This window comes from Dama dama, chromosome 1, assembly GCF_033118175.1.
Source record: "Dama dama isolate Ldn47 chromosome 1, ASM3311817v1, whole genome shotgun sequence".
NCBI classification, from domain to species: Eukaryota; Metazoa; Chordata; class Mammalia; order Artiodactyla; family Cervidae; genus Dama; species Dama dama.
Window position 1 is genome coordinate 35632040 of NC_083681.1, and position 26531 is coordinate 35658570.

Genomic DNA, 26531 nt, shown 5'->3' on the forward strand with positions numbered 1-26531 from the left:
CACTTCAGTCATATCCAACTCTTTGTGACCCTATGGACTGTAGACCGCCAGGCTCCTCTGTCCATGGGATTCTCCAGGCCAAGAATACTGGAGTGGGTTGCCATGCCCTCCTCCAGGGGATCTTCCCAACCCAGGATCTAACCTGTGCCTCTTCTGTCTCCTGCACTGGCAGGCAAGTTCTTTACCACTAGTGCCACTCATGTGTTAAATACGGCTGCTTGGAAGTAGATACAAGGAACTATGGGAAAAGGAGTAATTAACTCAGCCAGTGATCATGATAGCTTCGAAAAGGAGAAGGTATTTGAATGGGGCTTTTACAGATGAGTAGGAGTTACCTAGGCTAAGATGGGTAGATTTCTTGTTCATTTAAGGATGTGAGAACTATTAACTTGGAAATAAATTTCATGAAAACTTTACAGTACTTCACAATTTTTTCACTTTTAAAAATGTTTATATAATGCATCGATGTCTTTAAAAAACTAACATGAGAAAGCCTTTAAAAAAAAAAGGAAAAGAAAAGATGATTAGGACTCTTTTTGCTTATTTAGACTTCAGTGGCTCTTGAGACCTCCTCTGGCATTTGAGCTGCTGAACTTTATTTGGCCCAAAAAGCGGGGAAGAGACTGTTTCTTTTGTAAAAAGGAGTGTCACTTTCAGCTTCAGTCTAACCATAAATGAAGAAAAAAAAAGAAAGAAATGTTAGTTACTCAGTCGTGTCTGACTCTTTGTAATCCCATGGATTGTAACCCGCCAGGCTCCTCTGTCCATGGTATTCTCCAGGCAAGAATACTGGAGTGGGCAGCCACGTCCTTCTCCAGGTGATCTTCCTGACCCATGGATCAAACCCAGGTCTCCTGCCCTGCAGGCAGATTCTTTATGTCTGAGCCACCAGGGAAACCATAGGGGATTCCCAAATACTCCACACTGATAAGCCTGCAGCAGTATGGAGCCGATTGTTAACATTAGGGAAAAGTGACACCAGCCAGGGCCCTTATCAGCTTGTCCACATCATCGTCTTCATCTTATTTCCCTAAACTCTTACACTAGTCTCCGAAGAACTCTGGGGCCAGATGTATCAAAGAAATGGCAAGAACAACACTTAGAATACTAGTTCATTTGAATGTTAGCTTTGCCTTCTCTTTTCTCTTTGTTGGTACACAAACCCTGGGATTTGCTGCCCTCTCATTGGAATGCTCTTGTCTTAGTTACTTGTCAGCACATAAATCGCCGAGACAGATGGCCCTGCCTCAGTGGCAGCAGGCCTTATCAAATCTAATATTTGTTCCCAGCAGCCCAAATGCAATCAGCAAATTACAGACATAGAAACGAGAGTTGAAAGTAAATATCGTCTCCAATGTCAGCAGCAGAGAGTCCTCAGTCGTGTGGTTGCCTGGGATATGCCTTAATTCTCATGTAGTGGGGGAAAGTGAAGTGAAGTTGCTCAGTCGTGTCCAACTCTTTGCGATGCCATGGACTGTAGCCTACCAGGTTCCTCCATCCATGGGATTTTCCAGGCAAGAATACTGGAGTGGGTTGCCATTTCCTTCTCCAGGAGGTCTTTCCAACCCAGGGATTGAACCCGGGTCTCCTGCATTGTAGGCAGATACTTTACCATCTGAGCCACCAGGGAAGGTCTGCTGGGGGAAAGGGGTCATTTATTGAAGTTATTTGGTTCACCCCCGCCCCACACCACCTCCCAGTGGCTCTCACCCAGAGAGACAGGTGCTATCCTGGTCTTCATGAAGAGGGAAGGAAGCTCTCTAGCTGTGTTTAACAACCCTCTCGGTGAGAGAGCCCTTCTTCCAGCTCAACCTGGATCCATCCTGCTGCAGTCGGCGCAGCGGGCACCCACTGTTTACTCTGTTATCAGTGGCTGCCCTGTCGTCTCTTCCCTTGCCAGGATACTCACAGTTGGCAAGAAATCATGCTGCCCTTGGCAAACTCAAGGACAGGCATTTCTTGTTTCTTCTTTTATTACTGGAAGTGTCATATGGCCTGCTGGATCCTCAACACTCCTGTCCCCGCTGTCACTCCCCAGGGAACACTGGGACCCAGGCCCTGCAAAACCCCTGATAGATCTCTTTCCAGCCCCCTCCCTCACCCAACCCCCACCCACAATCTGTCACCTGCCATGGATGCCTCTGATCTGGCTGGAGGGCAAGGGAATTGGATTTATAAAGAACTGCTGGCATCTGAAACCGGCCAGCACTGCCATAGGCTGTCAGCTGAGCAGAGGAAGAAAGAACAGTTTGGGTTTGATCTCAGGGCCAAACAAAGCTTCACACGGCCTCTAAACCTCCATGGGGATCGTGTGTAGGTTAGTGTGTGTTTCTGAATGAGTTCTCCTGGGACCTGCTTATGAGTCTTTGTGTATGTCTTTCTGTTGTCCCTGTGTCTCTTGGTATGTCTGTTTGTGTGTATATCTGTGTCCCCATCTGGACACCTATATTTGTGGCTGTCACTCTGGGTACTTTGAGAACTTATACACATTTCTGTGACTGTAATGTCAATGTGCAGGTTGGTCTCTTTATGACAGTGTCCATGTGGGTGCTCTGGTCTGGCATGCCTCACTAACTCCCTCTGAACTGTGAAGATGTATTTTTGATGTCACCTCCTCCAGGAAGCCTTCCTCTGATTGAATTAGATGCTCCTCTTATGTGCTCTGTAATATCCTATTTTTGCCCCATCAAAACACCCATTTTCTTTGTCTTCAACTTGACCCTGAGTCCCCTAAGACAGGATCTGCATTGGCTGACCTCTGTGTGCCCAGCTCCTGCCTGACACCCCAAAAGCACAAGAGAAATGATTTTTCGATGAAAAATGCAGACATTACCATATACTGAGTGCTTATACTTACTACAAATCTTTATTTTTCCATACCATGTAACATATGGGATCTTAGTTCCCCAACCAAGGATCAAGGCAATGCTCCCTGCGTTGGGAATGTGGAGTGTTAACACTGGACCACTGGGGAAGTCCTAAGAAAACTTTTTACTTACATTGTTACACTAAATTGTCATAACAGCTCTCTGAAGTAGAAACCCTTAATAGCTTCATCTTCCATGTAAAGAAACTGAAGCTCAGAGAGGTTGAGGAACTTACAAAAACACAGTCACTAACATAATGAATCAGAACTTGAACTCAGATATGGGCTAACCTCAAACTCTAAACCACCATGTCAAATGGCTGTGGATGGATGGGTGGGTTCCTTGGTCTATAAGCGGTCAAAGACAGTTATCAATGTTTTTACCATGGCCTTCCAGTGCTGGGACCTTACATTCTGCATGCCTTGATTGGCTCAACTGTAAAATAGGGAAATGGATAGCTTCTATAAAAAGTATATGGGAGATGAAGATCGTATGCATTGATTACTTTAAAAGATATTTATTGAGTGCTACTATGCAAACCCCTGGAAACAAACACAATTTCTTCCCTGAGAGTTTGTGAAAATGTGAGACAAGGGCATCTGATCTTCCAAAGCATTTTCCACCCACCAAATGTCAAGTTGTAAGTCCTTGGCCTTTCTCTCCAGCTGTCAAGGTGCTGGGCAATGCCAGTGCCCCGACAGCCATCTGAAGCTTCCCAAGGCTTGCCATCCATGAGCAGTATCCCTGGCCTCTTTGGCTAGTCTAGTACCTACTTCTTAATCAAAAGGTAGCTACTCTGGCCCCTATCTCTTTTATGCTGTCTCTTTGAAGAGAGATAAAAAAAAATGACCCAATGACTTACACTGCAAGCAGAATTTCATTTTAACAGGTCACAAAACTCTTGATCCAAATAAATATTATTTCTGACCCTAGGGTGTGTGCGTTTTGGGGAAAGGGAGCAAGGCTTTTCCTTTAGACCAAAAATTCCAACAAATTCTAAAAAGAGAATTTGTTGCTTTGTGGAAAATGTACAGATATTGATGAGGGCATTTAACAAAGAACACACACGCACCCGTAACCTGAACAATGAGATCGGTTGATTTTTTAGCCCTCATTCTGCAGCCTATGGGCTTTCTGATCATTGTGACATAGTGAATGTGAGCCGTTCCATGCTACTTAAGAGCTTTCATTATGATTGATGTTCTTGGGTACATAGTGTTTCCCTTGAGTATCATAATATACTTAACCATCCCTTGTGGTTACACATTTACATGGATTTTTGTCTGCTCTAACCCAAAGAAAGTACATCTTTGCACATACAGCTGTTTCATTATGTTAAATTATTTCCTTTGGGATAAATCCCCACCATGTCCTTTGTGGCTTTAAAATAATAGACTCCATTCTCCAGAGCTGAGTATCTACAGAGGCTGGTAGAACAGAAGAATTCCAAGGCATGTTAAACATGACCAGGTTTTCCCCTAGACCAGATGCCTTCATTTTGGACCCAGAACTCGCCAAGTGGGCAGGTTTCAGTCCCTGCAAGGTCACAAGCTTGCAGCTGACAGTAGGAGACTCAATGTTAAAAGGTTGGATGAGGCTCAGGTAGTGGATCTATGGTAGTGTTTTTGGCATCACATGGTTTCACGTTCACATCTTTTCCTTTATCAGCATGTGACCCTGGGCCAGCCACTTAACCACGATGAAACTCCATTTCCTCATGTATAAAATTGGTCTAATAATGGTATGCTTCTCGCTGGGTATTGTGAGCATTGCACCTGGTAAACACTGGGCCCTGCCCCTTGCTTCCCTGTAAGATTGGGTCTCAAACTCAGCAGCCTAATTTTAAGGTCCATTTTGCCGCTTCCAGCAACCCCCACTTTCTTCCTTCTCCCTTCCCCCCACTGCCTTTCCCCCTTGTACTTTAACAAGTGAGACAGAATCAGGGGCTTCAGGTTTCAGTAGGACCCTCTTTCTAAGAGACCTCAGTTTTCCCTGTGACTGTTTCCTGCTGTCCCCAAAAGGGAGCAACCCTGTCCTGCAGAGGAAGGGCAATATAGCTGTAACCAGAACCAGCTCCATGGACCTGTGAGAGCTGGTTGAAGGCCTCTATTGAACCAAGAGGCAAAATCTTTCCTACTATCAGAAAGGTCTATATCCAGGATGTAGGAATTTCTGACTCTAGAAAAGGCCTCCGCTTAGAATCCTGACCCTTTCAGCCTGATCCTGGTGTGGACACTCCCTCAGGCTCCTTCTCATCATTTTGTTCCCACCACTCTTTACCCTGCAGCAGCAGCTCCCACAACCTTCCAAACCACTTGCAGAGTTCAGGGCAGAGTCTCAGAAAGGGGTGAGCTATGTCTTTATGGAAACATTGATGTGGAGCAATGGACTTAATCAAGATCAAAGTTTTCCTGGGAGCTGTTGATGCTGAATTTAGAAACAGGCATGCTGTTGTTCCCTGGTATCTTTAGCAACAAAATCAAACCATTTGGTTTATTTCTCCCACTGCTTATCATCTAAGATCTTGCTGGAGATTCAGAAAGCCTTCCATTTGAAAGGAGGTCCCAAAGCCCACAAGACTGGGGTGCTTGGGTCTGAAATAGTCCATTACAGGCGATGCAGTCCCATCCCTCCCTGGGAGCATTACTGCCTTGTTTTCTTCTGGTCTTTCTTCCCAGGAATTTCTACAGTGCAGGCTGTTGGTGAGTGTGAGACAAAATCTCAGCTGATTCCACTTTTGTAGCAGAGAATACATGTCGTATGATCTGTTTTAGTGGTTCTAGTTTTGACTGCTTTGTGATTTGCTCTATTTATTCTTGCCCCATTCAGAGTGAAATCCCCTGGCCTCATGTCCACAAAGCTGAGAATCATATTTATGGACATAAGGTTAGAACTGGGTCACGTTCTGTTTACCTAAGTGGGTTGATGGAGAGAGTATAGGCAACCCTCTCTATAGTTACAAGAATGTTTAGCCTGATTTTTCCACTCATAAACAGTTGCACAAGGCTTGCAAGTATGGAGAGACCTATAACAATGGCCTCTGTGGCCCATAACAGGTATTAATGGCGGTCATTTTGCTGGCAATGACAGCTACCTCTGAATTTCTCTTTCCAACAGACACAGTTTCTCGGAGTTTACTTTGTCTCATCCCAAGAGTTCCTTGCTAATGCCTATGTCTTAGCCGTGCTTCTGTTCCTTGCCCTCCTACTGCAAAGGACATTTCTGCAAGCATCTTACTATGTCGCCATTGAAACTGGAATTAACTTGAGAGGAGCAATACAGGTACTTGAATGATTATCTTTTCACTTTGCAATAAGGACCACATTATGTGTCCTCATGAACACTCAAGAATGATTCCGCTGTGAATTTATTGTTTTGTTGCCCTTTGACAGTGTTTTGAAACTAACCATTGACAAGGCAGTTGACACAGTGGAAAGTGCCTTGGGCTGGCCTTGGAACTGTAGTAGTTCCAATTCTGCCTTGGACTAGATCTGAGATGTCAGCTGCTTAGCCTAAAGTGGGACAGACATCACTAATCAATCACAGAACTTTTTCCTGCTGAATGCAAGTGCAGCCTCATAATCCTTCTACAAATACTGTTCCAGGGCTCTGCTACTGGACAGTCTTCTTTGGTTACAAAAAAGCATCTTTGACATACCAGGATTAGATAGACTGAGTAGCTCAGATGGTAAAGAATCTGCCTGCAGTGCAGGAGACCCAGGTTCAATCCCTGGATTGGGAAGATCCCCTGGAGAAGGGAGTGACAATCCACTCCAGTATTCTTGCCTGGAGAATTCCATGGACATAAGAGTCTGGTGGACTACAGTCCATGGGATCGCAAAGAGTTGGACATGACTGACCAATTTCAGACCAGACCAAGATCAGTTTGAGCTCTTAAGTCTCAGGCCATGATGAAAGGGATATATCTGGCCTGGTAGGTCCCTGGGTCTAGGTTCTTACTACTGCCTGCTGTGACTTCCTCCTCAGAGTCTGTTGGAAGGCTGATCAAGGTCAAGAAGGATTCAGGGACCCTTTAGGCGAGGTAGTGATGAACCCCTCTGTTTTTATTAGAATTTTGGTTCCACTGTTAGAACGGAGAGACCCAGTGTGATCGTGGCTTAAACAGGATGGAAGTTTGTCTTTCACGTTTGGTCATGGCTGATACAGTCATCAGAGATCTTGGCTCTTTCTGTACTGTTGCGCTGCCAGCCTTCTCACATGACTTTGTCTCATGGTTTAATGTGACTATGGATATCACCACTATTGTGTCTGCATTTAAACCAACAAGAATAAAGGTGGGACAGTAGGAGGGAAGGCTGCCTTCTTTTCAAATCATGATGCAGAAGTTGCAGAGATCCTCTCCCATCCCGTTGGAGAGCAGTTGGCCACATGGCTGCACCTAGAGAGGCTAGAAAGTGTGGCTTTATTCTTGACAGGCTTTTATGTCCTGCTACAAATTCTTCTTATGAAAAGAAGAGAATGGATAATGGGGGACAACAGCTAGCAGATTCTGCCATACCCAGCAATGCCCAAGAAGTCAGCAGAACACTAAGAGGTTGTGACTAAATCCCAAAGCTGCCTCATTCTTCAGAAATGTCCCTCAAAGTCATTTACATTGACTGGTCCTCTGGGAGCCAGGATCAGAAGCACTGCAGAAAAGGGACTAAAGAGAAGGGTATAGCCTAGGCTGGGGACAGTGTCAAGGTCCAAACTCTGGTTATCTTGGTATAGTCCATGTGAATGGTGCCCCCTGGAGTTGTGTAGTACACAACTTGTGAAGCTGTGCATGACAACACTCCATCTCCAGTGCTTTTTTGTTGAAAAGCAGAGCCATTTCCTCACAAAGGTCATCATGTGATAATGATGAAAAGATCCCAGAAAAATCTAAGACACTTAAGACTCATAGGGGTTCAGATCTAGGAGAACCAAGCTGTTGCAAGTTCAGAAAACCTTTCTAAAATCCCAACCTCTGTTCAGAGCCTTCCAGTGATAGGCAGGAATATACCACTACAAACAACAGCCAGTTTTGTAGCCAAGCAGTTTTGTAATTAAATCTACTTTCTATTTCTGTCGTAAATCACACTCTAACCTAATATTTTCCAATTACACTAAAAGAGCCAAATATGGCTTTTAAATGTATTAGCATGTAATTGTTTTTATTAAACTGTCTGAATATTTTGCATGAATAAGAAAGATTAATTCATTATGCCCCCAAAAGAAAATGCTGGCATTAATTATGGGAACAAATTAGAAAAAAATTCTTCCTTTGAAAGATTTACAGAAATCTATAGATAAAGATTTATGTCTTCGTGAGTTTGAGAACAACCACAGTTCTTGCACAAAAGGTTATGAAGCAAAATTTCTGGATTGTATATAATTTTGACATATACCAGATTTTAGTTGTGTAATTCTGTGAATGCTTATCTTTACTTAATAATGCTTTCTTTGTTAGTTTACTTTTGTTCCTACTTCACTGAAACTAGATTTATTATTATTCTTTAAAAATTGATTGTATATAACTTAGGATAAGCCTAGATCCATGAAAAAAAATGTCACTGCCATTATTTTAAACCTCAACCATGGTGTACATAAACTCAAAACAGACAGAAGTTCATATTTTAAGCAGACCTGCCCCACGAAAAAGCCTGGCTTTACACAAAAGATGAATTAAGGGCTAGGAATCCACCTTACAACAGAATGCACAATAGAATTTCCTTCAAGAGCAGGCATCCCCAGGTCATTAAGACAGAAATTCATTTTTCCTTGTTTCAGGACACATAGCCTGAAAATTGCCATCTTTCTGGGAGGCACAATCGCTCTGCACATAGAGCTTTTAGGTTCAGAGCTCATGGAAAGCCATTACCATGGCTGTTCCTCATGTGCCCTGGAGAGACAGAACAAGGTCCTTGGGGGTGGCTGGACTCGGGATAGTGCTAGAGCTGATCGACATACGCATTTGTCTCACATAAGACCTTCCCAGGCTGAACGCTTGTATTTATTTCAAGGCTCAATTAAGACAGGATTTAGCCCCAGAACAAACCCCTTTCCCCATTAGAGAAGCCACATTAAAACAAATGGCTGCCACCTTTCATCATTTTTATGGCTCTCAAGTATGTTCTCCACTGGCCTCCAGTAAATCAAGAATACAACTGGGCATGGCAATCTGCTTTTAAGATTTAAAAGCCAATTAAGTCCTGTCTCCAAGGGAAAGGTCCTGCTTGCTGGGGAAGTAGCTTGTCATGCTCGTGTAGATTCCTCATGGGAATGCTGCCTCTCTGACTTGCTTGGACTGTGGTCAAAGCCCTTTACTTCTCTGAGCCTTAGCTGCTCCATTTATAAAACTGGAACAGTCACACAGTGCCCTTTACAGGGCTGCTCTGGGGCTCCACGGGGCGGGGGGGGGGGGGGGGATTCCTGAAGAGCCCCCGGCACTTTAGAGACACACGGCATCTGGAGTGGTGATTAGGGGGTTGATGATGACAAACGTGAAACACTCTACTCTCATTTCCAGACCAAGATTTACAATAAAATTATGCACCTGTCCACCTCCAACCTATCCATGGGGGAGATGACAGCCGGGCAGATCTGTAACCTGGTAGCCATCGACACCAACCAGCTCATGTGGTTTTTCTTCTTGTGCCCAAACCTCTGGGCCATGCCAGTACAGGTAAGGGATGTGTGCTTTGTCTGGAGTTGGGAGACACAAAATTGGAATCTGCTGGTGCAGGCACAGTGGCTAAGAGCCTGCCATCTTCCATTCCATGTTTACCTATACCTTCCACCTCCTTGGGATCTCCATGGGGTACATCCTGGGTGTCTACACTGCCTCACACTCTCCAAAGGGTCTAGGCGTCTCTCTTGATGATCAAAGAAGGCAATGGTTACTAAGACTTTAAAAATGCAGCCAACCTTAAAAAAAAAAAAAGCAAAACAAAACTGAAGAATAGTCATGTGTAGAACACTTTCACATAAAAGCTGTTACATTGAAAAGTGTACATGATGTGTTTTTAAGTGCGCTTTTAGTATTCAAAACATATATCTAAAAACATGATGTGTTTTAGTATTCACAGTGTGCTTCCTGCTAAATTGGAATACACATATGTATGCATTTGCACAGATCCACACAGGGAAAAAAGAACTAAAGGGCCTCATGGGGGCTTACAAGTGATTTTTTTAAAGAAATGAATTCTTTTTAAAATTTTATTTATTTTTGGCTGTGCTGAGTCTTCGTTGCTGAGCGGGCTTTTCTCTACTTGCGGTGAGTGGGATAGTGTTCATTGCAGTGCACCGGCTTCTCATCTGCTGGCTTCTCTTGTGGGCTACAGTAGTCGTGGCCTGAGGGTTCGGTGGTTGCAGCTCCCAGGGCTCTAGAGCACAGGCTCAATAGTTGTGCACAGGCTTAGTTGCTCCACGGCACGTGGGATCTTCCCAGATAGAGATGGAACCCATGTCTCCTACATTGGCAGGTGTGCTCTTTATCACTGAGACATCAGGGAAGCCCTACATATTTTTAATTTATCCGTTTCTAAATTCTCCAATAAGCCTGTTTTGATTTTGGAAATCTAAACATGGCATTTTCTAAAGCCAGACAACTTTTGAGATTGGCTCTGGAGGAGGCGCGTTCTCCTCCGACAATAGAATGAGAATCCTCGGCATGGTTTACTGACTCCTAGCCTCATCTGCTCCTTCTCCCATCCTGAGCTCTTCCTCCACAGAGTCTGTGACCCCTGTCCTGTGCCTGAGGGTGAATCTTCAATCTGGTGCTCAGGTCAAAAGCCAAAATCCCAGATCCATTCCCTGGGTTCAAGATACTTAACCTATCCTGAACCTTAGTTTCCTCATCTGTGAAAAGGGGGAAGATTCCTACTCTGGAGTTGCTCTGCTGATTCAGTTAGATAATGTAAGCAAAGCACCAAGCAGGGAGCTTGACGTAGAGTGTTGTTTAGTCGCTCACTCGTGTCCAACTCTTTTTCAACTCCATGGACTGTAGCTTGCCAGGCTCCTCTGTCCGTGGGATTTCCCAGGCAAGAATGCTGGCATGGGTTGCTATTTCCTTCTCCAGGGAATCTTCCTAACCCAGGGATCGAACCCACGTCTCCTGCTTAGCAGTCGGATTCTTTATCACTGAGCCACCTGGGAAACTCAAAGTTTATATTTAAGAGACACTAAGGAAAATAGAAGAGGCTTGTATAGGGAGGCAGCCAGACAAGATTGGAAGAAGTGTGTTAGTCACTCGGTCATGTCTGACTCTTTGTGACCCCATGGACTCTATCCCACCAGGCTCCTCTGTCCATGGAAGTCTCCAGGCAAGAATACTGGAGTGGGTTGCCATTTCCTTCTAGACAAGATTGGATGTAGGGCAGAAAATCTGATGGTCCTTTTTATGGTAACAGCCATATATGCTATCCCCCGCTTACTCACTCCCAGACCCCTGTGCCCCCTCCGCTCTGCTAAGATCTACCATTTTATCTTTTATCATTTTACTTGTTTCCCTTGAACAACTTGTTTCAGGAGATTTTGTCCACCAAACCTGCTACAAACCTGGTTACTATTAATAATAGTTTTTATTGCATATGGACCATTGCTAACAATACTAACTAACAACTAATAACCCCTGCCCTGTGCCTGGCCTGTCCAGCCTCTCTCACATGTATAATTAACCCTTACAACATAGTGGGAGGAAAGTTAGGTAGGAATTTTTACCTCCACTGATTACTTGCTGCTGCTGCTTATTCACGTTAGTCATGTCCGATTCTGTATGACCCTATGGACTGTAGCCCAGCAGTCTTCACTATCCATGGGAATTCTCCAGGCAAGAATACTGGAGTGGGTTTCCATGTCCTCCTCCAGGGGATCTTCCCAACCCAGGGATTGAACCCAAGTCTCCTGCATTGCAGGCAGATTCTTTACTGCTGAGACACCAAGGAAGCCCCCACTGATCACTTATCTATACTTATTTATCATGAAGTATCATTTGATTTTCTAGGTTTTTAAAATTTATTTTCTGATATTTATTTTATTCATTTGGCTGCACTGGGTTTTAGTTGCAGCACACGGGATCTTCAACATTCACTGTGGCATGCAAACCCTTAGTTACAACCTGTGGGCTATAGTTCCCAAACCAGAGATAAAACCCAGGCCCCCTGCATTTGTCTTAGCCACCAGACCACCAAGGAAGACCTTGATTTTTTGTTTTTAATTCCTCAAAGACTGTACTTTTGCACTTAGAGCTTTGACCAGCCCTGAAGACCCAGTATTACTACCAGAACTAATATAATCCCTTCAACCGGCTCAGGATTCCATATGCAGCCTGGTTATCCACAGGGCACACGAGGCTTTTGATGGTGTTGAAAAGAGCTCGGGAGCCCCATTCCTTCATCCCCAAAGGCTCTCCCTGATTGGAATCTTTTTTTTTTTTTTATCACAAAGGCCTTTTAAATAACACTTTCATTGAGCTATAATTCACCAATTTAAAGTGCACAGTTCAGTGGGTTTTAGCATGTTCACAGAATTATGCAACATCATCATAATTTTAGAACACTTTCATTACCCCAAAAAAGAAACCCATACCCACTGGATGAGTCACTCCTCATCCTTGCCCCCAGCTCTACACCGTCACTGATCTACATATACTTCTTTTATATAATTTTTATGGAGGATAGTTGATGTACAGTGTTGTGTTAGTTTCAGGTGTATATATATATATATATATATATATATATATATATATATATATACACACACGTATATCCACTCTTTTTTAGATTCTTTTTCCATACAGGTCATTACTTTTGAAAACATAATGAAACTTCTCCTGAGAAAAACAAACGTGCATTCACACGTTTTGCCTACAATTTCAGGGGCTTTGTGGGCCCCCTGAAGCTTATGGACAACTATGTTAAGGAACTTGTCCATAGTGGGGGCCTCTGTACTACCTCATCCCATGAGCACTGGAAGCCCAGAGAGGGCAAGGGCCTGACCCTGGGCGACCCAGCAAGCTGGAAGCAACACCATACCCAGGTATATCCTTTCTGTGGTTCCCTAGTGACGGAGTTCCCATGAGGCTTGTTTGTTTATTTTAATAAGGAGGATCAGCCACCTTGTCTCCAACTATGTGCCAGGCACTACATACGTGCTTATCATATGTGTTCATTTAATCTTCACAACCCTGGAGAAGGGCATGGTAACCCACTCCAGAATTCTTGTCTGGAGGATCCCATGGACAGAGCAGCCTGGAGGGCTTCAATCCATAAGGTTGCAAAGAGTCGGATGTGACTGAAGCGACTGAGCATGCTTGCATGCAATCTTCACAGCAGTTCTGCTAAGTGGGCAATTAAAGTCACCACCTTAAAAATGAAAAAGCTGAGACTCAAGACTCCACAGCCAGTAAATGCTGGGACTGCATTCAAACTCAGGGCTCCCGACTCTTGGACTGTGATTGCCCCACTACTACACGAGATTGCTCTCCTGGCCTGTGATTAAGAGATAAAACAGTCTTTTTATTCCCCACACTTGCTTTGCGCACTCTGAATCCCTGATTTCTGGTGTGTTCTTCCACATGGTCCATTCAGACCCCTGCAGAAGAGCAGAGCAGACAGAGGGTCTGGGAAGCATGACACAGGGTCGGCGAAGTGTGAGGATGAGCCTGGTGGCGGCAGTGGTCGCGTCCCCAGCTCCTGCCCCAGCAGCTGCCTGCCGTGGAGGTGGTGGTGGGTACGGATACCTACACCCAGCTGGGGCCCTGGGAGTGCTCTGGGAGTCTCTGAGAGCTCTTGTGGTATGCATCTTTACCCAAGCTGCTGAATGACGCCCTGATTGCCTCCAAATGAGGACAGCTAATGAAAAGGGTGGATGCCAAGGATAACTTTCCAGAATGATGATGGGAGTGGGTTCTGGCAAGAGTAGGAATGTTCCCTAACGTGCTCCTCTGCCCACCCGTGCCAGCATTTAACCCCAGTTAAACACTGGGAGGCAGGTGGTGAAGGGGTCATTTACCAGCCCCTAAGAACCCGCTAATGCAGGAGGCATTCTGTAATGTATGTTACAGAGTCAGCCACCCACTCCTCTGTCCTTGAGATGGTGCAGGATCTTAGTGCGAATCTGACGAGGGCTCAGGCAGTGCAGGGCCAACCTAACCATTTTTTTTTCAATTAAGGAAGACAGCACATCTGTTCTTCTAGAATAAGCCCTGAATTTAGAAGTGTCTGCCTTTGAAGGCAACCTGCGAAATTGTCATCTTGAGGCTTTGGGGGCTGGCAAGAGTAATTTACACTTCTCATCAATATTCAGAAGCCGGCTGTCACTTACATAAAGCTAAAAGCAGAATGAATTCTCTTTTTAGAGAATACCTACCAGATTCATTAAAAATTAAAGACACCAGGAATATTAGAATAAAAAGTAAACTCTCAGACCCTGGACTGGTTTTGTCGGGCCTGGATACAGTTCTTTTACCCCTTTTCTCAGGTATCACTTTTTTCCAATAGAGTGAAATATCAACCTTAATAAGCAGCAAATTGAACAAAAGGTACCATCACTCTTTGTGCAGCCTCAGCTCTGAGACTGACTTCCATCTGGAAAGTAGACCTGGAGAGAGTGAATGCCTCAGTCAGGCTTGCAGATAAATGTAGTTAGTTGCCAGTCCAGAAACTCTCTGCTTATGTGAGAACGCATCATATTAATCCCTCCTTCTGGAATCACACTGTCACACCTCTTCTTCTTTCTCCGAGGAAACTTTGGAAGGCTGGATACCAAGGCATGTCCCACTTTAGGGTAGTGGGGTTGAGGGGTGGGGTGCAGACTTCGCCGATACCCCCTGGCAGGGGCTTCCCTGGTGACTCAGTGATAAAGAATCTGCCTGTCAGTGTAGGAGATGCAGGTTCCATCCCTGGGTTGGGAAGATTCTCTAGAGAAGGAAATGGCAACCCACTCCAGTATTCTTGCCTGGAAAATCCCATGGATAGGGGAGATTGGCGGGCTACAGTCCATGGGGTCGCAGAGAGTCGGACACGACTGAGCGACTGAACAACGTCAACACGACCCGGCAGGGCAGCCCCCAGGTCAAAGGGAACTCATCTCCGTGACCCTCCCTCAGATCATCGTGGGTGTGATCCTCCTGTACTACATCCTCGGGATCAGTGCCTTAATTGGAGCGGCCGTCATCATTGTACTGGCCCCTGTCCAGTACTTCGTGGCCACCAAGCTCTCGCAGGCCCAGCGGAGCACACTGGTAAGTATCCACAGCGCGCATGTGCCCCCCTCCCCAGCCCTCCCCGGCTCGTCTCCCCTCGTGTTAGTGGGTCTGCTCACTCTTCGCCCGGGTGCCACCAACAGCCCCTCACACATCCACACCGTGACTGACCTTAAGCACGTCACGTCAACTATCCGGGCTTCAGTTTCTTTGTGAAATAGGGTTAATGCAGGGACATTCCTGTGGGGACAAAAGCTGGGCATCGTCTGTAAAACGGCGAGGGCATTGACTCAGCTCCTTCCTCTTGGGTGGGATGGGGGCAAAGGAGGCCCTCCTCTGACTTGGGACTTCTGGCAGGAGTACTCCAATGAGAGGCTGAAGCAGACCAACGAGATGCTCCGTGGCATCAAGCTGCTCAAGCTGTATGCCTGGGAGAACATCTTCCGCACGCGGGTAGAGATGACCCGCAAGAAGGAGATGACCAGCCTCAGGGCCTTCGCCATCTGCACCTCCATCTCCAGTGAGTACCCCCCCGCCTCCGCCAACCAGCCAGCACTGTGTGCTGCTGCCTGCATGCCAAATAGGGTGCCAGGGCTGGAGGAGGAAGTACGGGTGCAGAAGCAGGAGACTTTGGGACCATCCCATCCAGGGATGATTAAACTGCCTCTTATAACAGAGCTGCCAGAAAGCAGTGATCTCAGCCATTGATCCAGCAGCTGTATTGAGAGCCTGCCAGGTGCAGGGCACTGGGCTGGCCCTCAAGATACAGTGATGAGAAAGACAGATGTGGTCTTTGATGTCTTACTAAGCTGATATGTTATTGAGAGGCATCAATAAATGAATAAATAACAGCAGTTTTAAATTCTCCCAAAGGTGAGGACTTCTTTTCAATAAGTCAGACTGAGCTGCCACTGCTCTAAGGGAGCTTTAAGGAAGTTTTTGTCTCCCTGAGGCCATAGGAGTGAGAAGTTTTCTCTTTAAAGAACAAAAGCTCAACCTTGAGGTACTTACAGGTATAGGGACTGAATTTACATTAGCCAAGTGGTTTGGGAAGCCCAAATCCAGAAAATAGAGAAAAAAACCCAAAACATATAGAACCCTTATGGTCCCAGAAGATACACATTTTCCAGAGGACATAGGACTCCAGTGGCAAACATTCCTATTAAATAATGAGCTAATAATAAAGAAATTAAAATCCACTAGAAAAGATGCACCATCAGAGAGTCAGCAAATGCAAAAATTAGAATTAGTTCTTCAATACCTAGAGATGATAGAATAGTTTGAAAGAGATAATAAAATATATGTGTTAAAATAACTAAGGAGCTAAAGGAGGGCACAGGCAAAACAGCAAAAAGAAAGCCAAAAGAACTTCTCAAAATTAGAAATTCAGTTCTTGAATTCAGTTGGCTCCCTGGTCCAAGTGAGCATATAGAGGTCATGCCGTGGATGGAGTCCTGGCCTAAGTTTACCTCCATAGTTGGTCTAGTGGCCCCATGGACTCATCCCTTTGCAGTTACTGCCCAAGTACATAATCAGGATGTAGATATTTAGCAGCTAGAAGACCCCATACTGAGTCCCTGATCTGCCCAGTTTAAGAGCCATTTTGGTAGGAAGGGCTGAGGGGAAGCCCCCAGAGAGAAAAAATAAAAGGGCAAGAACCCAGTGTACCGGTTAAAGGAATTTACATAACTTGAAGAGGGGATTTGTGAATAAAAAGATGTATCTGTGGAAATTACACAGAATGTGGCAGGGAGAAGTAAATGGGAAATGTTTTTGCAAGTTAGGAGAACCATTTTACAGATGGGAAATTGAGGCCCAGAGTGAGTATCTCCCTGAGGTCACTTCTGAGGTTAATAGCATAGCTCAGACTAGATTCTCTAGAATCTCTGAGACTCTCAGAGCTGAGAACCTAAATGAGGTGAAGAAAACTTAGGACACAATGGAACACCGTTTTCAGGCTGTGGTCTCTGAATGGAAGAGAAACAACCTAGAATGGGCTTTGATGGGAATGGGAAACAAAAAAGGAAATTAGGAGAGATAGACACTACCACCCCCTCCGCCAGCTGAAGCTGGTTCCTTTGGTGTGCCAGGAAGAGACATACGTGTGGGCGTGCCAGCAGTGGGCAGCAGTGGAGGGTGCACTGACTGTGTTTCCCAGACAGGCCCAGGGGGAATGAGAAGGGATTCGGGTCATCTGTGTGTTCCTGGCAGTCCACCGCCTAGACAGAGGGTCTGGCGGGGCAAAGTGGCCTGCATCCAACCCAAAGGTTCTCACAGGGCAGGGCTTGCACTGAGCACCTCCTTGTGTCCGGCCAGATAGCACAGGACAGATGGGATCCTGGTCCGTGCAGCAGAGACCAGGCCATCCACCATCATGGCACCAGCCATGGCATCTTTCTGCAGAAATTCCTGCTAAGAGCTGATTTTCACAGAATGGAGTGATGAGCATGGCAGGCTTCCTGGACTCCTCACTGAGACACTCCAGGTTCCTCTCCATGACCTTGTGGCCTCCTCCTGGACTGAGCACTTGATCAGTTCAGTTCATTCACTCAGTCGTGTTCAACTCTGTGACCCCATGGACTGCAGCACGCCAGGCTTCCCTGTCTATCACCAAGTCCCAGAGCTTACTCAAACTCATGTCCATCGAGTCGGTGATGCTATCCAACCATCTCATCCTCTAGCATCCCCTTCTCCTCCCGCCCTCAATCTTTCTCAGCATCAGGGTCTTTTCCAGTAAGTCAGTTCTTCTCATCAGGTGGCCAAAATATTGGAGTTTCAGCTTCAGCATCAGTCCTTCCAGTGAATATTCAGGACTGATTTCCTTTAGGATTGACTGGTTGGATCTCCTTGCAGTCCAAGAGACTCTTGTGAGCACTTGATGGAACAGGAGAAATAGAGAAGGAGCCTCTGGGGAGCTCAGGGAAACCAGTGTCCACAACCCCAGGCCTTCTTCAGCCTGTCTGTCAGCTCTGCCTACCCCTGGGCCTGATCGTGGTAACAGTAACCCCACACTATGTTCAGCTCCGTGAATTACAGACACTTGGCTTCCAGACACCCCATCGGGAGGAACAGCTGTTGAGGTAGGGGAGGGCTTCTCCTCCCAACAAGAATGTGGCAGGGTGGAGTGGGCCAGGCTCACCGTTGCTACAATGGGAGACAGAGAAGGGAAGCAGTAAGGAAATTGGGGGCACCGAGTCCCCAAGATTCCTGGCAGCAAGGTAGAGGCAGCCTCGGACCATATAGACAGGGGCATGTGGGAGCTCCTTTGCATCTAGGAAGTGTATGCTCATTTCCTGCGATCTGAACTGCAACCCGCTGGGACATGGCTTCCTATGTAAACAGCATTATAAGATGCCTAGGTTTCCGGGCTAGCCCAATGAAGCCTGTCTAATAAATGCTCTTTGTCCTATGGGCCCCTAGGCAACAAGCCATGGCTTTGTGAAGGGTTTGGGGCAGGAGGACCTAGGGCAAGGAGGCTGCATGTTGTCCAGAGCTGAGATGACTCTGGAAGGATCAGGAGCTCTGGAGCTATGCAGGGGTCTGCCCAGGGCCCCTCCCCTGTCCAGTACTTGGTGACCTAGAAAGACAACCAGAGCAGCCCAGGCTGGTCCTTGGGAGATGGCAGAGCGGGGAACAGGAAAAGCCCTCGGAGAGAGAGAGCTTGGAGAGCCAAGTGCTGCTCGCTGGGTGTTCGCCCTTCCTGGGATGGGTTTCTCACTGTTGGTTGGTGGTGGGATGGGGAGACAAAGGTTAGCGGCGCTGCCAGGCTGCAGTTATTGGCTTTGAGTGTGTTTTCATTTACGTCCTCCTGGACTTCCTGCCTTCTGCTCTCCATCACCTGGAATTAGGACACAGGTGATTAGGCTTGAGGTAATGGGGCATCTTTCATTCTGGCCTCTGGCACCAACCATGGGGTCCTGGCACCGCAACGGAGCCCTGGAGTCACGTTTCCTGATGGGGCCCGTCGGTGGTGCTGCCTGCTGGGTTTTCAGTCTGGTCATCATACACCAGGCAGTCAGACTCTCAGGCAGACAAGGTTACCTCTGACGCTCTATCTGATGGTCTCAATGTCAGCATCACTGTGATCTCCTGTGTGTGGAGCCCTGAGTTGGTGCAGGGCAGGTCAGCACAAGGGGGTGAAAAGGAAATCAGTGCAGTTTCCCTGCTATCAAAATCCAGAATGGGTATTTCCTCTTGAAGAAGAACAGATGTGAGTTACTCAGATGGCACTGAGTGAGCCCTGCCCTGTGCTAAGCACTCAAGAGGCCGAAAGATGTGCTCCTTTTCTCACGGAGTTTATACTCTGCTGAGCAGTCAGAGCTCACACACACGAGACAGTGTGGCCGGGAGTTCTCACCCACAGGACCTGCTCTGCACTGGCTGCTCGGCGAACCTGACTGCACTGACACTCACAGCTCTGTTGTCCCATTTTACAGCAGGAAAGACTGAGGCTCAGGGAAGTGAAAGGACTCTCTGAGGTCCTCAGCCAATAAATGGCAGAGAACAGAGAAGAAGGAAGCCCATGTGGGTGGGGAGTGCCCACAAAGCTTCATGCAGGAGGAGGTTTGGCTGCGCCTGGCACAGGCCAGGTTTTAGTAAGTAGAAGACCAAGTGAGGAAAAGCGGGCGTGAGCACCATGCTCACTCCTCTTAGAAGTCAGTCCCACCCTTGTTTCCTTGCAGTACCCACATAGCTCTAGGTGTCCAGTCCAGCCATGAATTGGAAGACAAGCTCTGCCGAGGTGACAGGAGGGTCCCAGGCCCTAACCGTCACCCAGCTGACATGCTGCCTGTTCCCTCTGTCCTTTGTGCAGCACTCATTCCAGAGCCTTCTCTCTTTTTGCCAGACTCTACTGAGGCCCTGGGCATTAGAGAGGAGGCTGCATGGCCTTTGCCCTCCGCGTCTTGTGGGAGACCATGACGTGAACAGGGGCCATGCCTGTGGTCAGTTCTAAATCCCCGGGTTTGTATTCATGGTGCACACCTGGCCCTGGCCTCTTTTATTTCATTCCCATCTCTAATAGATATTTACTGAGCACCTACTATGTGTCAGGGCCTGCAGGACACCAGGTGGTGAGCAGAAGTACCAGTCCCTGCTGCAGGCTACTCACAGGGTAGAAGGGAAGCCAGATGTACAGATGTGCCATGAGTGACAGGAGCAGAAAGGGGAATCCATCGGAATGGCACCCAACCTAGTCTTAGGGGTGGTGGGTGCCAAGGAAGGCTTGTGCTAGGTGAAACCCACTGCTGGTGCCCAAAGAATCATATGTCAGCCGAGTAAGGGAAGATGTTCCAGGCCCAAAGGCTGAGAAGTGAAAGGGATGAGAGCGTGTTCAAGACTTAGATACACTGCTGTGAGCAGAGATCACAGGGCCAGATAGTGCTGCATCTTGTGCATTGGGTTTCCTCCTGAGGCAGGGAGGCATTGAAGGAGCTCAAAGGAAGGACGGGTTTGCCGTCTTTTCCAGTGTTCTGTGGTCAGGGGCCTTTGCTCTTCCCAGACGGGTCGGAACCACACTCAGGTGGTTCACGTTGGATAAATGTGACTGGCCTCATACTGTGTCCTGAAAAGCAAAAAACAAGCCCCGCCCCCCCCACCCACCCCCCCACCCCACCCCCCCGCCAAACCCAGCTCTGCCATTCACGGAGCACCCAGCACCTGCCCCTTCTGGAAACCCAGGGCCTGGCTATTCTTGGCAAGTCTTAAGCTCCCTCTTTCCCCCTGGGTGGAGGCCCTGACTGAGGACAGCCAGTGTCTGGGGACAAGCTGACCTCCAGACTTCTCCAGCTCCTTGGGACTCCTTTAGCATCTGGTCTTCCTCCTGCCAGCTGGTGCAGCCGCAGTGGACTGCTGATGCATATCCTGGCCTGCCTGGGGAGTGGTGGGGGCGCTGGGTGGCCAGGGAGTTGGGGGTGGGGGCGGACTGGAGGCAGGACTCAGCTGGCTGTGAGCCCCCCGCCTCACTTCCACCACCTCCAGCGCTAGACACGCCGTGAACCTGCTTTCCTTCCCTCTCTTGACTTCAGACTGACTATCAGACTGAATAGTGCTCTTGCAGGTGCGGCCTGCCTCACTGTGAGCCGGCTTCTCCCCTGGGCCTGGCGGGGAGGGGGTGAACTTAACCAGAGGCACAAACGGCTCACTGTGACTCCCTGATGCGTGGCTTCTGAAATATTTATCAATGCTTTGGAGATGAAAAGCTCCTGTTATTACCATGTGGGGGCTGGCACCCACGGGCTGGGCAGCATTCCTTGACCAAAGCCAGCGGGGAGCGGGTTGTCTGAGCCCTGCTTTGTTTTCAGTGGATGTACTATTTTGTTTTGTTTGAGGGGCGACACAGTTGTTCACTACTATACCCCTCAGTAGTGAGGGGTTGTGTTGGTTGCCTGGAACGCAGTGCCTGGAACAGAGGAGACCCTCAATTGCTGAATGAATATTTCGTAAAGGAGGAGGGGGTTATTAAAACAATATCTATCCTTAACTCTACATTGTTACAGAAAGGCTTTCCCTTTTGAAGGTGGCCTTTCAGGCCTGCCTACACGCAACTGAACTTTTCCATAACAGCGTCACACTCACACCTCATTTCGTAATCTTCTGCTTTCACATTGTGTTATTTAACAGTATTTCCTACTCCCCAACATTCAAGGTTTGAGCACTGTCATGGTTTTCTTTTTTAAATTTTTTCCTAGATCACATCAAAGTGAGTCAGCCTACCCCATGCCAAAGTTGGAGAGATATCTATTCTTGGTCTTATTTCCCACTCCTCCTATAAGCCCTTATGTGGTTCAGGGAAATGGAGGCAAGGCCTCAGGTCTTCAAGCCATGACAGCTTAAAGGGATGCCCAGCTCCCTTCCCACCCCACCCCACCATACCTTCATCCCAGGCACAGGGGGGTCTATTGAGTGCAGAGAGATGCCAGACCTTGTAGCATGCCTGTGGCTAACACCTCCCAGTCTCCGGCACAGACACCCCCACTTCCAGCTGTGTTCACCCCAGGTCCTAATGGCCTGATCTTCAGAGAGGCCTTTGAAACGCAAGCAGCTGGCGAGTCTATTCACCCAACCCCCACCCCTGAAAGTGACCCAGAGCTCCCTGTAAAAAGGCCATCCTTCCAAAAGAGAATGAGGACAATGGAAGATAACGTTTTCATATTTAGCGTCTCCATACAATAGCCAGAACCGGACAGAAGTTAATTATATATCACTCGTGTTATCCATGTTGCTGCATCAGCTTTGGAATGCTCCTTTTCAGATTTATGTATAGCTGGTCTCATTCCTCAAAGGAGTTCAGGCAGCTACAAGAATGAGGACAATGAAACAGAAAAAAATATATAAATTAAAAAATCACGATCAAGGAAAACGCGGAGTGGAACACAATGTCAATGATCACACATTTCCTGACTGTAGAGTCTGCCTGGAGTTGCTGTCCCTCATTTACTAAAACAGCCGCTCCCGTTAGCTATTTCCAGTTTACTTCATTTCAGTGCTTCTTTGCTGTGGTTGCAGTTTTCGTTTCGCTGTGACAGATAGTGTTGCGGCTCACACCGTCTTACTGAGAGCTTTGTGCTTCTCTTGAGTGATTATTCAGGATAAATTCCTAGGAGAGAGATTACAGGATCAGAAGGTCTGAATTTCTGTGCAGCTCTAGCTACGAAGCACCAGATTGCTTTCTGAGCAAGTTGTACCAGTTTGTAATCTAACTTCCTGGCCTGTTCTTTAGCTGGGTGTTGAGCCCCCGCTTGTGTGGGAGCGGTCTTGGCCTGGGGCAGGATGGGGTGCACAAGTTCCTGTTGACAGGATGGGCAGGAGAGGAACAGAAGGTGCCATCTGCCCTGAGGGAGCTCCGTGGAGGAACTGCCTGTAGGGGAGGGGCGAGGCTACCTGTCTTTCTAACTGTATGGTGATGGTCAAGGGCCCAGGCCTGATGGACATCCTCCTCTCCCTCCCTCTTCCCAGCCAGTGATGACCATGCTGTGTTCTGTGTCCCAGATCTGGGTTCCCTGTGCTGTGGGAAAACCAATAATGCTTATATCCTGCCCCCTGCAGTGTAAGAGGGCCATGAGGGAGGGCTGTGGCATTGTGGTGGGCACCAGGAGACCATGGAGCCTTCATCCAGGAAGACCAGTCAAAGCACCGTCATGTATGATACTAGTGTTGACAAAAAGCCTTGTAGTCAGAGAGATGGGCAGTGCCCCAAGGGCTCCAGCCATATCTTTTCCATGAGACAGGGAGCCCTCCAATGGCAGGGCCCATAGATCAGGAATTCCCCAAAGATGGGAACAGTGTCTTCCCTATTTGCTCGAGAGACCCACATGAGCATGTTCCCTGTCTCCCATGCTATAAGATGCCTCCTGGGAGCATAGTTCCTTACCTCCTTCCTCAGTCTGGGAGCCCCATGAGGGCAGGGACCATGTTCTCCCTCTCTCTTGGGGTTCCACATCTCCAACACACACCATGGATGCTCTTGCTGGTGCTAGACTCTTGGAGTAAGTAGACAGTCAGCTTCTTGGAATGGTGTTGAACATCTGGAATTCTTCAGAGTGTCAGACACTTCACCATTCATTGAACAGGGGCCATGTGCAAGGCTGAGCCCTTGGCCTCTGGCTCCTGGCCCCTTCTGCTTTCATCTGGCTAATTGCAGAACCAGACTCTTGGCTGGTCTGGAAGAGGCTCTAGGAAGGAAGGGGGAGGAGGTGGGAAGGTGGCAGCTAGAATGGGCATCTCTTACTCCAGGAGGGCTGCTCTCCGGAAGTTTGGGCCCGGGGTCAGGGCTGCCTCGGGCATCTCACAGATTGGGCCAGAGGAGCAGGGCTGAGCGAGCCGCCCAGGGGGTGTAATACTCAGGTAGCACTGAGGCTTCATGGAGCCCATTCCCTAAATTACCTGCTCTCACCTTGGAGAGCGCCTAAGTGTGGTAACAAGTAGGTCCAAGTTAACAAAACTCAGGGGAAAGAAACTGAGGTTCAGGGAGGTAAACGATCAGCCCAGGATTACACAGGTTAGAAAAAATGAGGACTCCACCCTGCTCTGACTTTGAGTCCAAGTCTCTTTGCTCTTTGGGGTCCCTGTGAAGAGTCTGAGGACTGCACTGTAAACAGAACAAAGAAGGGGCCTCTGTTGCAGGAAACCGACTGCCCCACCTAGGCGTGGACTCTCAGCCTTAGAGCTAAGGCAGTCCCTGCTTCGAGCTGTCCTCAGTCACTAATACCTCAGTGTGAATGAGTTTGAAATCCTTCCTAAGAGCCTTGCGAGAGTGAAAGTGTTCGTTGTCCAACACTTTGCGACCCCGTGGACGGTACCCCATCAGGCTCCTCTGTCCATGGGGATTCTCCAAGCAAGAATACTGGAGTGGGTTGGCATTTCCTCCTCCAGGGGATCTTCCTGACCCAGGGATTGTACCCAGGTCTCCCACACTGCAGGCAGATTCTTTACCATCTGAGCCGCCGGGGAAGTTCTAAGAGCCACTGGGAATCCTCTAAGCCTCAGTCTGGGCAGATTCAGCGACCAGAGACAGAGGAAGGAGAAGCAACCTGGTGCCCTCAGAAACATGCTGCTGACCTCACGTTTGACCACAGGCCGCCAACTCTCCAATCCCTCCTCCTGCCACTTTCTCGCAGGGCCTTCTTCACACGGTCCACATGGAGCAGAGTAAGAGCATCTCAGCCTTTCTTTAGAGGCTTATATGACTCCAGGACAGGGGATAAGCCTCTTGAGGGCACATGATAAGGAGCTGGAGGTGCCGTAGGGCTAAGATTTCTGCCCCTCCCAGGCCCCAGCTCCACCCTGCAGGCTGGGTAAGGACCCCAGAGGCTGCCCTGCCTCCAGTCCAACCTGGGAAGCTTCACCTCCTGCTGTCTTCTTCATCCTGCTAAACTCCCTCTGTGCTTCCTCCACAGTTTTCATGAACACGGCCATCCCCATTGCGGCTGTCCTCATCGTAAGTGGACCCTTTCTCCATCTCCCATTGTGGGGGGGCAGGCAGTGGGGATGTCTGGAGTGGGAGATTCCCAGGGTTTGGCCTTTCTGCAGAGGGGCTTCAGAAGCTAGGTTCAGCAGGGGTACTGAGAATGGGGTCATGGATGGCAAGTCTGTCTGTATATGGAGCTGGTCCCTTCTCCACACCCCACTCCAGGCAGACCAGACCTCTGCCTCCCAGTCTGGAAGACCTGATGCTTACTCTTGAGAGCAATTAAACTTTCTTTAAAAAATCGCCATCAAACTTCTTCATTATAAAAGTGAGACACATTTTTGTAGAAATGTTGGGAAATTCAGAAGGGAAAAGGCAAAGAGAACTTAAATCACCCATAATCCCACTGGCAACAACTTCAATGTGTTTCTTTCCAGTTTTTTCTTGAGTCACAGAATACAGCATTTTTACAAAAATAGGATTGTGCCTCACACGCAATTTTGCAACCTTTTTAAAAGTTAAGAATATGACACGAACAATTCTCCATGTCATTAAATATCACAGTGGTGGTTTTCTAAAGAAATTTTGGCCAGAGCTGTGTGGGAGCTGAGCAGTGGGGGCCAGCAGCACGCCCCTCCAGAAAGGCCACACGCCCACAGCCCCTTCCCTCAGGACTCCCATCCTTGGCTTCTGTGACCGCTGCAGTTCTTTAAAAAGATGCATTTCTTTCCCCCGGGGCCGGAGTCCCTGAACTGTGTCAAGTTCACAGCCTGTCAGTCACGCTTGGGAATTCACTTTCAACATGATTTATTGGGCTGGTTCCCAGCCTGGCTCCTGGGGAACTCTGGGTAACAGAGGTACTGAACCAAGCCAGGTAGCCAGAGGCTGGGGGCGGAGGGGGGCACAGCTGAGAAGATGGTTTTGTAATTAGCATGTTTGCATTTTCTGGCTGAGGACTGTTGTCTGAGAGTGGGCAGAGCTGACCTAACCTGAGGACTCCTGGTGTTCCTAGAATGAAGGAGGCAGGGCCAGGAGGGGTGGTTCCATGAATGACTCTGAGGATGACAGCATCTCCAACCAGAAGCTCCCCTGGGTCCCTTCTCCCCCTTCTGGTTTCCTTCCCCGGGGACTGAGGGCCGCCAGTGTGGGAGGGGCCGGTGCCCTGAGTCACGCTCTCTCCCATCTCATTTGTGCCTCTGTCCACAGACCTTCGTGGGCCACGTCAGCTTCTTCAGAGAGGCCGACTTCTCCCCCTCGGTGGCCTTCGCCTCCCTCTCGCTCTTCCACATCCTGGTCACGCCACTGTTCTTGCTGTCCAGTGTGGTCCGGTCCACAGTCAAGGCTCTGGTCAGGTGAGAGGAGGGATCCAGCCAGGGCGACAGTCAGGCTGCTCATGTGTCAGGCCCAGGCTTGCTCCAGTGACCACGGTAACCACAGCTGCTTGGTCCTGGGACACGCCTGCCCGTTGATGTGGGCTTCCCTGAAGCTGGTTGTGGTTGGTCAGAGGGACATAGTCCATGTGTAGCTCCCCTCTACTCCATCCCCGAGAAGGACTAGCCAAATTTCTTAT

At 48.0% G+C, this 26531-nt stretch overlaps 1 protein-coding gene across 1 annotated transcript in view; it reads left to right on the plus strand.

Moving 5' to 3' along the window:
* Nucleotides 1–26531, plus strand: part of ABCC8 (ATP binding cassette subfamily C member 8) — a 78354-nt gene that overhangs the window by 16034 nt on the left and 35789 nt on the right. The window contains exons 7-12 of the mRNA XM_061131196.1: nt 5985–6149; nt 9379–9534; nt 14959–15093; nt 15412–15574; nt 24951–24991; nt 26168–26313. Of these exons, the coding sequence (XP_060987179.1) occupies nt 5985–6149; nt 9379–9534; nt 14959–15093; nt 15412–15574; nt 24951–24991; nt 26168–26313 (806 nt within the window). The remainder of the gene's footprint in view (nt 1–5984; nt 6150–9378; nt 9535–14958; nt 15094–15411; nt 15575–24950; nt 24992–26167; nt 26314–26531) is intronic.